The following is a 13,998-nucleotide window of genomic DNA, read 5'->3' on the forward strand; positions in this document are numbered from 1 at the left end:
GTTTATGTATGTGACAACAGCTGCAAGGATGCTACTAGCCCAAAGATGGAAAGAACCAACAGTTCTGACTAAGGAAGAATGGCAAGCCATACTGCTGGACTATGCGGAAATGGCAAAAGTGACTGGGAGACTCAGGAATCAATGAGATAATGACTTTAAGAAAGAATGGGGGAACTTTGGCGACCATTCGACCATTGTAAACAAATAAAAATATTAGCTGGACTTTAGAAATGACTTGTGGGATTGGTGGAAGTCAATGTTTGTTTTTCTTTTTAGTGCTTATATTATTAACTTGTAAGATATGGATTTTTTTGTTTTTTGAATGTTGGTTTTTGTGTTTTGTGTATTGTTATTTTTCGATATTTTTTGTGTTGCTGTTGTTGTGTGGAAAATACTAATAAAATTTATATTATTAAAAAAATGACTTGTAAAGAAACGATAAATATGGATAATTTAGAGAGATGAAAACTGTGGAGAACGTAGTTTTAGAAAAATTATTTAAGGACCCATGCAGGGGAGGGGGAAGTTGTGAGATTCAGAAGGTCTCAAATATGGATATGGAAAAAGTTTTTTTCTCTTTATTATTTTGATTTTTTTTTGTAAAAACCAATAAAATATTTATTTTTAAAAAATGAGATTCCTGCACTGCAGGGGGCTGGACTAGATGACCCTTGGGGTCCCTTCCAACTCTACAGTTCTATAATTCTATAGGTAGCGTTTGGAATATTCCCTGCCTGAAGCCCAGGACAGACACTGCCAGTCTCTATAGACAATATTGAGCAATATTGGGTCTCCAGCTGTTTTGGACTACAACTCCCATTATCCGTAGCTAGCAAGACCAGTGGTCAGGGATGATGGGAATTGTAGTCCAAAGACAGACCCAAGTTTGGGAAACAGTGAGCTAATGAACCAATGGTCTGACGAGGTATAAGGCAGCTTCCTACGCCCCTGTTTCAATCAGTTTTTTCTTCCAATAGCTCAGCTGGTTGGAGCACTGTACTGAAAGCGCCAAGGTTGCAGGTTCGATCCTTGTAAGGAACAGTTGCATATTCCTGCATTGCAGGGGTTGGACTAGATGATCCTCAGGGTCCCTTCCAGCTCTACAATTCCCTGATTCTATGATTCTTCAGAGCCCTGTGGACTGGTGTCTTATTATGACATTGAGGGAAATGCCATAGCTCACAAGTTTTGCGTGCAGAAGGCCTCAAGTTCAATTCTCAGCATCTCCAGGTGGGGCTGAAAAAGACTCTGGGTCTGAAAATCTGGAGAGCCACTGCCAAGCAGTGCAGACAGTACTGAGCTAGAGGAACCAGTGGTTTGGCTCAAGAGAAGTCACCTTCCTATGTTTCTAGGAGCCTAGAATTGTACACCACAACTCGAGGACAGAAATGCTATGGCCGCATCTGAGTAGCACCTTGGAGTCTATGTTGCATATGCCACAGTCTTTACAATGACTTTGCAAAGTAGGCCAGTATTATAATTCTCCTACTCCAGGAGGAGGGGACGCGGGTGGTGCTGTGGGTAAAACCTCAGTGCCTAGGACTTGCCGATCGTATGGTCGGCGGTTCGAATCCCCGCGGCAGGGTGAGCTCCCGTCGTTCGGTCCCAGCTCCTGCCCACCTAGCAGTTCAAAAGCACTCTTAAGTGCAAGTAGATAAATAGGGACCACTTTATAGCGGGAAGGTAAATGGCGTTTCCGTGTGCTGCGCTGGTGCTGGCTCACCAGAGCAGCTTCGTCACGCAGGCCACGTGACCCGGAAGTGTCTTCGGACAACGCTGGCCCCCGGCCTCTTAAGTGAGATGGGCGCACAACCCCAGAGTCGGACACGACTGGCCCGTACAGGCAGGGGTACCTTTACCTTTTACTCCAGGAGGAAAGAATGACTCTAGCCGAGGCCTTCCCTGCTGGCCAAGATAAAACAAAGATCAGAGGGAAAACAAGGAGGCAGGTCCTTGCTGCAAGGAGCTTACAATTTGAAATGCAACTGGAATGTGTCTGTGAATTGTGGCAATGCTTCTGGGCATCAGGGTGTATAACCACTGCCTTTTGTGTGGCTGGAATGTAGCCTTTATTCGTTGCTCCTCCCAATTTTGCCTTTGGCCCAGCCCACCTGTGGCCCCCATGAAGGAAAGTGGCCCTCGTCTCTTGTCTTAGCCACTGAGCTACACCAGCTGTTATGCCAGTAAGAAAACCTACACATGGTAGTGGTGGTGGGGTGCTAACTACACCTTCTATTAACGTGATTAGCCATATATATTGCTAATATATTAGCAATCACATTGGAGTTTTTTTAAAAAAATAAATAAATAAATAAATTCCAGGCACAAGTGGTGGGGTTTATGGTTATTACGGTCATAGCAAGCTGGGGAGTGTCTAGATGTCTATGGAAACTTCAGAAATGCCATTTAAAGTGAGGCAGCAAAGCGAGGCAAGGAAGGATGAAAGGATGAGGAAACCAGGTGGGGATGGAGAAACAGTTACTTTATAGCTCCCTCTGCTGGCCACAGGGGTCTCCTTTAAAAAAGAAAATAAATTGCAAGTTGTTCGCAGCTGCATCAGCTGCTCCAGAACAAGCAGCAAAAGCAACTGATATTTTTAAATTGTTTATTTTTGGCAAGCCTCCCAGAACTGCACTGTGAGAACATAAGAAAAGCCTTGCAGGATTGGGGTATAGCCCATCTAAACCCAGCATCCTGTTCTCACAGTGGCCTACTGATGTTAGAATTCCTACTCCATGATTGCAGTCATGGGATTTATGTCTATCACATGATGGCATATATTTTGACTCCACAGAGTGGGAAGTGACGGAGACAGGATGTTTGTGTTACTGTCTTCCGTGAAGTGGAATATTGTCCTTTGTTCTTTTTTCTCTTTGCTGTCTAATGCTAGAGAGAGAGGGAGCCATGTTGCAGTGCTCCGTGTGTGTTTATATGTAAATAAAGTAGATTAGCCAAAATGCTGAGTTGTTGAGGTCTGCCACGCATGATGCGCAAACTCTGCGGATCCCTAAGTGTGCTAGTGTCGGTTGGATTTGGAATTTTTTTTAATTTTTTTTTTGGATTTGATATCCCGCTTTATCACTACCCGAAGGAGTCTCAAAGCGGCTAACATTCTCCTTTCCCTTCCTCCCTCACAAGAAACACTCTGTGAGGTGAGTGGGGCTGAGAGACTTCAAAGAAGTGTGACTGACCCAAGGTCACCCAGCAGCTGCATGTGGGAGGAGCAGGGAATCTAACCCAGTTCACCAGACTACGAGTCTACTGCTCTTAACCACTACACCACACTGGTTGGCATTGGTCGGGCTGAAGAAAGCTTTTGAAGCTCCCCAACGATCGACCAGAAGGGAGAGAACAAGCCAGTCAGGGATGTGCCTCTGCCAGAGTCCTACTCGAGTGTAGGCTGAACTCCTGACAACCGGATGCCCCCAAAGGAAAACCAGCAAGCAGGACCTGAGCACAAGAGCCCTCGCCCCTCCTGAGGTTTCCACCAACTGGGATTCAGAAACATTAATGCCTCCAGCTATGGAAGCAGAGCATAGTCCTCACAGCTGGCAACCACAGATAGACTTGTCCAGAAGTGAGGCTGTGCCCCTATTCCCACAGCCAACTCCCCTCTTAGAGGAGGAGGGAGATCTTCTTGACAGGGGTGTAGGAAGGGGGTTGGGGGGTCAGTCCACCCTGGGTGTTACCCTGAGGGAGGAGTTTGACAAAATGGCTGCCGACCAAGGGCTACACTCACTGTAGGGCGGCTGAGGGCGCTTGTGCGCCATTGTTATGGCCACCGCTTGAACACTCTCCATATGGGCGCTCCAGTGGCGCAATTGGTATCGGCGCTGCACATGTGTCATTGGTATCAGTGCCACGCATGCGCCGTCCTGGGTGGTTTGCTCCACCCCTTGACACCCCACACTGTATACCAGAGAGCCTTCCTTCGCCACTGCTTCTTGACAGCCCTCCTTAGCCGCTTACTCCTAGTTTGGGAGGGTAGCAAATGTGGTGCCTTCCAGTTTTTGTTGTCACCATGCATTATCTTTGACCAGTGGCCATTCTGGCCGAGGAGAGTTGTAGTCTATCCACTGTGAGAGCACCTTATTACTCAGTGGAAGAGCATCTGCTTGGTGTGCAGAAGGGCCCAGGGTCAATGCTCAACATCTCCAGGTAGGGCTTGGAAAAACTCCCGCTTGAAACCCTGAAGAATGATAGAACTGGAGAGTTGGAAGGGAGCCCAACGGCCACCTAGTTCAACCCCTTGTGATGTGGGAATCTCAGCTAAAGCATCCAGGACAGGTGACCATCATCCAACCTCTGCTAAAAAGCCTCCAAGGAAGGAGAGTTCACAATCTCTCGCAGGACTTTGTTTCACTATCAGAACAGCTTTTAATGTCAGAAAGCTCTCCCTGATGGTTTCCATGAATCTCTTCTCTCGTCATTTGAAGACATCGGTTCGGGTCCTCCCCTCCAGAGCAGGAGAAACAAACTTGCTCCATCTTTCATGTGACAGTCTTTGAGATAGTTGAATATGGCTATCTTATCTTCTCTCAGTCTCCTCTTACCCAACTCCCTTCTCTGCACATGTTCCAGCTTGTCAATACCCTTCTGAAATTGTGGCACCCAAAACTGGACACAGGACTCTAGGTGGGGTCTGACCAAGGCAGAATAGAGAATAGCCCAGTACTACCCTTGACCTGGAATGAACCAATGCCATCGCGCAGATTCATATAAAAGGTAAAGGTAAGGGGACTCCTGACCATTAGGTCCAGTTGTGACTGACTCTGGGGTTGCGGCGCTCATCTCGCTTTATTGGCCAAGGGAGCCGGCGTACAGCTTCCAGGTCATGTGGCCAGCATGACTAAGTTGCTTCTGGCAAACCAGAGCAGCACATTTACCTTCCTGCCAGAGTGGTACCTATTTATCTACTTGCACTCGACATGCTTTCGAACTGCTAGGTTGGCAGGAGCAGGGACCGAGTAACGGGAGCTCACCCCGTCACGGGGATTTGAACCGCCGACCTTCTGATTGGTAAGTCCTAAGGCTCTGTGGTTTAACCCACAGCGCCACCCGCGTCCGCAGATTCCTTTGCTGTGGCTTAAATCAACACAGTGAGTTTTGCAGCTATTGTTAAAGTTGAGTGACTGAGTGAGGGAGAAATTTTTGGAACACATTGGGATATCAGCTCTGCTCAAGGTATGACGGATAGCAGCAAAAGATAGACATAACAATTTACAAGGACGGGAAGAAGCAATACGGACAGAATAAATGTCACACGCAGGAAGAACAATGATATAGTATGAGATCTTCACTTGTAGTCTTATAAATTATTTAACGTGTCAACACGAATAGAAGTTATAAATATTGCAGCTGTTTTATAAGGGATTATTATGATGACTGGAATGTCAGTAAGATTTTGGAACACACAAATAAAGAAAATCATCAGAATCATCAATTCTAGCATGTGGGGGGGCACCTTATCTAAATTATATAATTTGGTATTTGAATGATTGATATTAGTAACTGTATTTTAAACTGGCATTGTTATAATGAGGCTATCATTGGATTATAATTGGAAAATTAATAAAAATTATTATAAAATAAATTAATCAACACTTTCCCCCTCTGCCAAAAAATGGCGACTGGGGTCTTAAGTTATTTTCAGTCGGAAAGCACAGCTCAGTGCTTGAGTACATGCTTTAGGTAAAAAGCTGACTTTTGCCAGGTCAAACCCTTGTCTGCCCAACTTGCTATTGCCTACACTGACTGGCAGCGGCTCTCTAGGATTTCAGGCAGGGCTCTCTCCTAGCCCTTCCTGGAGATGCTGCCAGAGGTCCACCTCTTGTTGAACCCAGGACCTTCTGCATGCAAAGCAATGGCCCTACCCCAACATAAGATGCTGCTTTATATGGAGTCAAACCATTGCTCCATCTAACCCAGTATTTCCTACACTGACCGGAAACAGCTCTCCAGGATTTCAGGCAGGATTTCCAGTGCCGCCTGGAGATGCTGGGGATTGAACCTTCTGCATGCAAAACTTGAGAGCCACCCTGAGCTACAATCCTTGCTCAATGTGCCTGAAATGCTTGCAAGGTTTTTTGTTTTGCAATTATGCAAGCCAGCCTCTTCCCATTCTACACCTTCCAAAATGCAAGTGGCCCCCCTGTCCACCCTGCCATTCACAGACCCATCACCTGCAACTAAGTGCTTCCTTACTTGTGTCAATGAAGACGGCGTCCACATAGATTTTGGTACAGAAGGAACCCAAGATAAATCCACAGGCTGGTCCGAACACAAGCATTGTAAACAAGATCCCTGTAGGGAACACAGAAAAACAACAACACAGTGAGAGGCACGTCCTGGAACAAGGATCTAGTCCTCAGTGAGGTGTTTGATACGTGGATGGGTTGTAGCACTCTGAGTTGCCGCTGGAGAGCAGTGAGGGAAGAAAAGTTCTCTGGTGATTGAAGTTTCCTCCAGACCAAAGCATTCCCTTCATACAGAAAGCTAGCAGCTCATGGGAGAAGAGCTCTATGCAAGTCTTCTCCTGACTTGATGGTTTTCTTAGGTAGGGGAGTCTGTTCCACTAGTCACTGCCTTTCAGCTTGCCCTACCTCACAGGGTTGTTGTAGTGATTTAATGAGAATGGTGGAGACCCATGCATGCAACCTTAAGCTCCTTGGAGAAAAAGATGAGATGCAATTATTTGCAATAAAAATAATAATAACTAAGCAAAACAGTCTTATGCCACTTTCACAGTCATGGCCACTTTCAAATCATCCTGGGGACTGCAGTTTGCTATGGGGTGCTGAGCCGGGAGAGCTACAATTCCCAGCACCCTTAGCAAACCACAGTTCCCAGGATCCTCCATGTCTGTTGAAGTGCTTTAAATGTATGGTGTTGGATGTGACGGATGCCGGCTGAACCTCTGTTGGAAGATAAATCCACAGCATGGGACCAGCGGGACTAAATTCTGGCTGAAGTCGGACAGCTTCTCTTTGTTCTCCTTCCGATAAAAAAAAACAACGCCTCGAGGCACTTTCCCTTCCGACAAGTCTGCTAACAGAACTGCAAAGATTGCCCTCCAGAAACTGAACCTAAAGCAAAGTTTGTACGTGACCAGACTAAACTCGACAGTTCTATGAGTCTAAACATCTGAGAGAGTACTGGGGCGTTTTTTTTTCTTTTCTCGCTTCCTCCAGTCTGAGATTTCACCACTAGAGTATGCTGTATGCTAAAGCACTAAGCATGGAAAGAAGACTCAGAGCTTCTTTTCTTTTTTCTTTTTTTAAAAAGAGAAAGGATATTAACTAAACAAAATACAGTTTTCCAACACGGGTTAAATACTCTGAGCCCCCCAAAAAGAGTTTAATGTTTTATTACGTCTTTATATATGTTGGAAGCTGCCCAGAGTGGCTGGGGCAACCCAGTAAGATGTGTGGGGTATAAATAGTAAAATCATCATGGAATGGGATGTCTCTATTTTCATCGGAGAAATGTTGGAGGGTATGCAAACCTATTTAAAAAGAACAGAAGCTGGCCGGGGGGGGGGGGGCATCTCCGTAGCAGATTGTTCCTCTTGCAGACTGCTTTTTCAACCTCAGAAAAAATGTGATTGCCTTCGTCCAGCCAACACGACCGGCTGCCTCTTTAAAGCCCACGTTAATCTCAAAAGCCTGCTTGCCCCACATTTCCCCGCTGTGGCCGGCTGATAGTAAAGGGGCGTGTCTCCCCCACGGAGAGATTACTGGGATATATTTAACCGAGGTGCCTACATGTGCGGCTTGGAGTGGGGTGGGAGAGAGGAAAATGGACAGAGCACACATGAACGTTCGACTGCCTAATGGTGTCCATGTCACCCAGGAGACCACAGCCACAGACATAAGAAAAGAAAAGTTCTGTTGCCTGGAGAGATCACTTCCTGGTTCACATGGAGAAGCCGTTTTCAATGTGATGGAAGCATGCAACTGTTCTGAGGCAGCACCAAATGTTGAAATTTTGCACCCCTAACAACAGTTGCATGCTTTTGAATTATGGTGTTGGAGGAGACTCTTGAGAGTCCCATGGACTGCAAGCAGATCAAACCTATCCATTCTTAAGGAAATCAGCCCTGAGTGCTCACTAGAAGGACAGATCCTGAAGCTGAGACTCCAATACTTTGGCCACCTCATGAGAAGAGAAGACTCCCTGGAAAAGACCCTGATGTTGGGAAAGATGGAGGGCACAAGGAGAAGGGGACGACAGAGGACGAGATGGTTGGATAGTGTCTTCGAAGCTACCAGTATGAGTTTGACCAAACTGCGGGAGGCAGTGGAAGACAGGAGTGCCTGGCGTGCTCTGGTCCAGGGGGTCACGAAGAGTCGGACACGACTAAACGACTAAACAACAACAACAAACAACTTTGTGCCTGGGGCAACTGGCCCCATGACCCCCCCCCCTCTACCCCACTGAGTCCACCGCTCCTTTGTCACACCCTAGACCTGTTCTCTGCATGTGGAGTGCAAGCCTTCTTCCTCCCCTAAGAACGTAAAAAGGGTGCTACTTGATCAGGCCAATGGAAGGGATGTTGACTGCTGAAAAAGCCAAATCTCGAATCTGCCTGAACACATGAATTTGCCTGATCTGCGAACACATACCAATAGGGTAGTGGCAAATTCAGGATCCCTTCATGATAGTCACAGCCACACTCCTCATAGCCAGGCCCACCTTTAAGATAATACCTAAAATCACACAATAATCTGTTAATTATACACTAATAATAATTACGGGCGCATGGCAATGATCAGTGCCAATCTCCATGTGTTGCTTTTCAGCTAGAGCTACTATTTTCAGTGCACAGGTGTGGGTAAATTATTTGCAGTGCTCCAGCGAGAAGTGGTTTAATGCTTAGCTTTGGAGAATACAGAACAACTCCTCCTCACTGTTCTTCCTGAGCACCTTCCCCAGAGAGAGACTAGCAGCCAATCCTCAATGGCTGACTCACCTTCTTTCGCTCCGATTGGCTCCAGTCAACACAAAGGGTGAGGAGAATGGTCTTTGAGCCATTGCAACCTTGGACCACTACAGCTCTATCTCATGCACACCCCACTGGATTGCCTGGTATCTCCCAGGGTCATTCCAAAGTCATTTTAACAGTTGCTAGGAATCGGACCTGGGGCCCTCTGCCTTCAAAGTGGGCTCTCCTGCTGAGCTTGCATACACACCATCCATTCAAAGCACATGGCTTCCCACAAATAACCACGGGAACTGTAGTTCCCCTCCACAGAGCAATAGTTCCTGTCACCCTTAACAAACTATGGTTCCCAGGATTCCTTGAGGGAAACTGTGTGCTTTGAATGGATTACATATATGTGAGGAAAGGGTAAAGGGACCCCTGACCATTAGGTCCAGTCGTGACCGACTTTGAGGTTGCGGCACTCATCTTGCTTTAATGGCCGAAGGAGCCGGCGCACAGCTTCCAGGTCATGTGGCCAGCATGACTAAGCCACTTCTGGCGAACCAGAGCAGCGCACGGAAACACTGTTTACCTTCCCGCTTCAGCAGTACCTATTTATCTACTTGCACTTTGATGTGCTTTCAAACTGCTAGGTTGGCAGGAGCAGGGACTGAGCAATGGGAGCTCACCCCGTCGTGGGGATTTGAACTGCCGACCTTGTGGTCGACAAGTCCTAGGCTCTGTGGTTTAACCCACAGCGCCACCCGCGTCCCTTACGTATATGCGAGCTCAGCGACAATTCAGCAGGATACATAATTCATTTCTAAAGAAGAAACCTTTAGCCGAGGCAACGGGGAGTTAGCTAATGATCCATGGCCAACCAATGGCCTTTTAAATCTCTAGTGAGAACAGAGAGGCAGTAACTAACAGGCCAGATATTAGCAGGGCTGTAAACCTGGCCCTGCATTTCAACTCAAGAGAGTACCAGCAAGTCTTTGCTTGCAGAAGGTCCCAGGTTTCAATTCCTAGCATCTCAAGGCAGGACTGAAAGAGACCTCTGTCTGAAACCCTGGAAAGCTGCTGCCAGTCAGTGTATACAAATATTGATCTAGATGGACCAGTGGTCTAACCTGCTATAAGACAACTTCCTAGGTTTCTGTGATTTCTGTATCAAGGAGAAGGGCCACAGTTCAGTGGCAGAGCATTCTGTCTATCACGTAGAAGGTCCCAGCTAGGGATGGGAGAGATCCCTCTCTGAAACCCTGGAGAGCTGCTGCCAGTCAGTGTGGGCAATTCTGCTCTGGATGAACCAGTGGTCTGACTTGGGATAAGGCAGAATTTCAATGTTCTTTGAAGGCAGCTCTTAGTCATGATGTACAAGTGCAAGGCCACAGGAACATTTTCTTGATTGATCCGCAACCTTTCTGAAAAACTACAGGGTCCACAGTTTGAGACTCTGTGATCTACACTGGCTTTGGGAAGCAGCCCTCCAGGGTTCAAGAGGAGAGGCTTTCCTACATCTACATGAGTCTGTTTGGAGGCAAGTCTGAGTCGCTCCAGGCATGTGGGCGGGTGGCTTTTAGTAAGCCTGACAGAGAAATCTAATACGAAAAGGTACACACAGCCCCTGCCTCCTGGCTGGCTGAAGCGGTTCCTGTCTGCTGCAAAATCTCACTTGCCAGGTGAAACCTGCTCTCCATTATTCATGGGTGTGCTGCTGCGGCGATTACAAAAACATTGTTATTTTAAAAATTAAATTAAAAAACCCCTTCCCTTCCTCCTCCCTGACTCTTATCTCTCTGCTCCCCCACCCCAACCCTGCCAAGATGCTGGCGCTGTCAGACTCCATCACCCCACTTGGTAAAAGCGCCTGGCTGGAACTGCTTTGATCCCCACCAGAATAAAAGGAGAACATTAAAGCAAGTCATCCTGGCATAGCCTCTCATTAATTAACAGCTGCAGGCTTTTTAAACATCTGTCAGGGTTACTTTAACATTCCCTTTACTCTCATGGCTACGTCGAGAAGGCGAATAAATCAAGAGCAGACTCTGCCTTGGCAGGACTTGGGGTTTTCAGCTTCTGCCATGTTTTCACAGCAACAGCAACCAAAAGCTGGATGCAAAATCGAGTGTACTGATCAAGGCGGCCGCCCAGCCCTCACCAAACTTGTGTGCTCCAGATGTTTTGGATCGCAATGTCCATCAGCCCCACCCAGCACAAATGGTATGATGCTGGAAGCTGATGGCAGGCTGTGCTGACTGAAATGAAGCAGACCTTTCTCAGGAACAAGCAGTAATGAAAGCAGGAACTCGTGTGACCACCCTGATAGCAAATCATCATGAATGCATGATGATAATAATAATAATAATAATAATAATAATAATAATAATAATAATAGGATATCTGGAGAGGCCCCGAATATGCCCATGGGGCCAAGAGGGTTGGAAACCAAAGTAGATGTCAGGCTTCAAGGAATTGGCTTACTTCCCCCATGGCAGTAGATAAGAAGATCAAAGACAGGAATTTCTTACCAGTTAGAAACTTTAATAATCACAGTGAGAGAACAAAGAACACATCTCTTAGAAATGGCGGTGCTCCCAATTAAGGATTACATCTCCTTCCATCCCTATTAATCTACATTACTCCTACGTCTTGTAATCTGAGTTTGTAACCTCTGTGCTTTCTGTTCTGAGACTTTCTGAGCTTTTTGGGACTTTGAGGAGATTGGAGGAATGCTGTACAACAACTGTGAATCTGTTAACCCTCTCTCTTCCAGTGTTTCCTTACCTAGCTGTTCCCCATCCAGTATTTCCCAGCTTCTGCCTTCTGAACTATGCCCCTTTGCAAACCACTCTTCCAAATCTATACTGTCCTCCTGCTCCTGGGAAGATTCAGGATCAGGGAGAGGGGGTGGTTCCCACCATTCTTCCTCAGTGCCGTCCTCCTCAGCAAGGTCCCTGACAGTAGATTCCTATGTTTCATCCTGAGAAGCTTGGGGATTAACAGCCCTTTTCGAGCTTCAAATTGTAGTCAGGAAAGGTTTTGGGCAACCAAAATAATCAAGGGGATGGAGCAAATCCCCCATGAAGAAAGGTTGCAGTGTTTGGGACTTTACAATTTAGAGAAAAGGCAACGAGGCATGAAGAAAGTGGTGTGCTTTAGGCAGATTCACCTTTAAAGGTGAACTGAATCGAAATTCTCCCCCCTCCCTAGTTCTATGGAAGGTTTTAAGAAGCATCCAAACATTTTCTTGTTCTTCTGGACATTTGAATGGTACAGCTTTATAATCGGCCAAATTCACATTGGTTTCCCACTGTTCTTCTGTTTACTGCGAAAGGATGTTGTTGTTGGTGAGCATTTAATAAAATCCAATATTTCCAGTGTGAGTTGAAAAGGCATTGTGTCCTCTTCTATCCTCCTCTCTTTTATTTATATAAATATTGCCATTGTCTGCTCCTTTAGGGGTCTCCAAACTGGGAACCAAAGGTGGAATAAAAATGTAAAGAGAACTACGCAAATAAACAGAGGGAGAATTTGACAGCTATTTATATGGCAACATGTTCCAGGCATGCTGGCTGCTAAAACATAGCTGCCAGTGCCTTCCAATTATCTTTTCTCTTAGCAAGCAGCTTTAAAATAATCTTTTTTAAAAAAAAATATGAAAAAAAATGAGACAAACAAATGGGCAAAAAGGCAGGATTTTAAGAGATTGTTGTACTGGCAAATTATGCATAAATGCCATGCAATTTAATTTCCAGGGCCTTCACCGGGAATAATACCATCCCGCTGTGTCGTCTTCATCTGCCTCCTAATAAACTGATTACAGGCTAACACGCCAAAGCCCTGAGCACCATTATCCATTATTTAGGTCCCGGAAAAGATGATAATTAACCCACAGGTCCTGAGATGCTCCATTGTCACACAGACAATAGGAGGCTGCGTGGCAGAAGAACAGCACGCATTGCTCCTTCCCGTCAACTTAATTACTTGGGCAAAGCGCCAGCACCCCCACCCCCGCAATCGCGCACCAGCTTGTTGCAACTGCAGCAAGCGCAAGATAAAAAAAGATTTCAGGTACTGCAGGTGTTGTGCCAATACAGGTTGTGATAGCTCTGGGCCAGCCACAAATCCAAGCTCATGAGAATGGGAAGGACTACTTTGCCAGGTCGGAAACCAAAGGTCCATCCAGGCCGGCATTCTCTTTTCTAGCCCTGCTGCAGCCAGGCAGATGCCTCTAGGAAGATCACACAGATCCACGGAACTCACTGCCACAGGACATAATGATGGCCACCAACCTGGGTGGATGTAAAGAAAGGTTGGATGGATTCATGGAGGATAAGGCTATCCATGCCTACTAGCCATTATGGCTCTGCTCTGCTTCCGTAGTTGGAGGGAATACCAGTTTCTGGAAATTACAGCAGGGGGCAGTATTCTTGCGGCCCGGGTCCTGATTGCAGGTTTCCTCGAGGCATCTGGTTGGCCACCGTGAGAACAGGATGCTGGACTGGATGGGCAGTCTCCTATGTTCTTCAGTTCTTCTTTCCAGAATGTGGCAGCTAGACTGGTGACTGGGGGCAGCCGCTGAGACCACATAACACCAGTCTTGAAAGACCTACATTGGCTCCCAGCACGTTTCCGAGCACAATTCAAAGTGTTGGTTTTGACCCTTTAAAGCCCTAAACGGCCTCGGCCCAGTATACCTGAAGGAGCGTCTCCACCCCCATTGTTCTGCCCGGACACTGAGGTCCAGTGCCGAGGGCCTTCTGGTGGTTCCCTCATTGCGAGAAGCAAAGCTACAGAGAACCAGGCAGAGGGCCTTCTCGGTAGTGGCGCCCGCCCTGTGGAACGCCCTCCCAGCAGATGTCAAAGAGATAAACAACTATCTGACGTTTAGAAGACATCTGAAGGCAGCCCTGTTCAGGGAAGTTTTTAATGTGTGACATTTTAATGTATTTTTAATCTTTGTTGGAAGCCACACAGAGTGGCTGGGGAAACCAAGCCAGATGGGTGGGGTACAAATAAATTATTATTATTATTATTATTATTATTATTTTCCCATGATTGCCTCCTCCATC

The 13,998-nt window shown here is 46.5% G+C and overlaps 1 protein-coding gene across 1 annotated transcript in view; it reads right to left on the bottom strand.

Annotated features, from left to right (window-relative positions):
• Positions 1-13,998, bottom strand: part of SLCO3A1 (solute carrier organic anion transporter family member 3A1) — a 107,564-nt gene that overhangs the window by 20,877 nt on the left and 72,689 nt on the right. Inside the window, exon 3 of the mRNA XM_079954250.1 lies at positions 6,205-6,303. Coding sequence (XP_079810376.1) covers positions 6,205-6,303 — 99 coding nt within the window. The remainder of the gene's footprint in view (positions 1-6,204; positions 6,304-13,998) is intronic.

Source organism: Podarcis cretensis, assembly GCF_951804945.1.
Source record: "Podarcis cretensis genome assembly, chromosome: 14".
Lineage (NCBI taxonomy): Eukaryota > Metazoa > Chordata > Lepidosauria > Squamata > Lacertidae > Podarcis > Podarcis cretensis.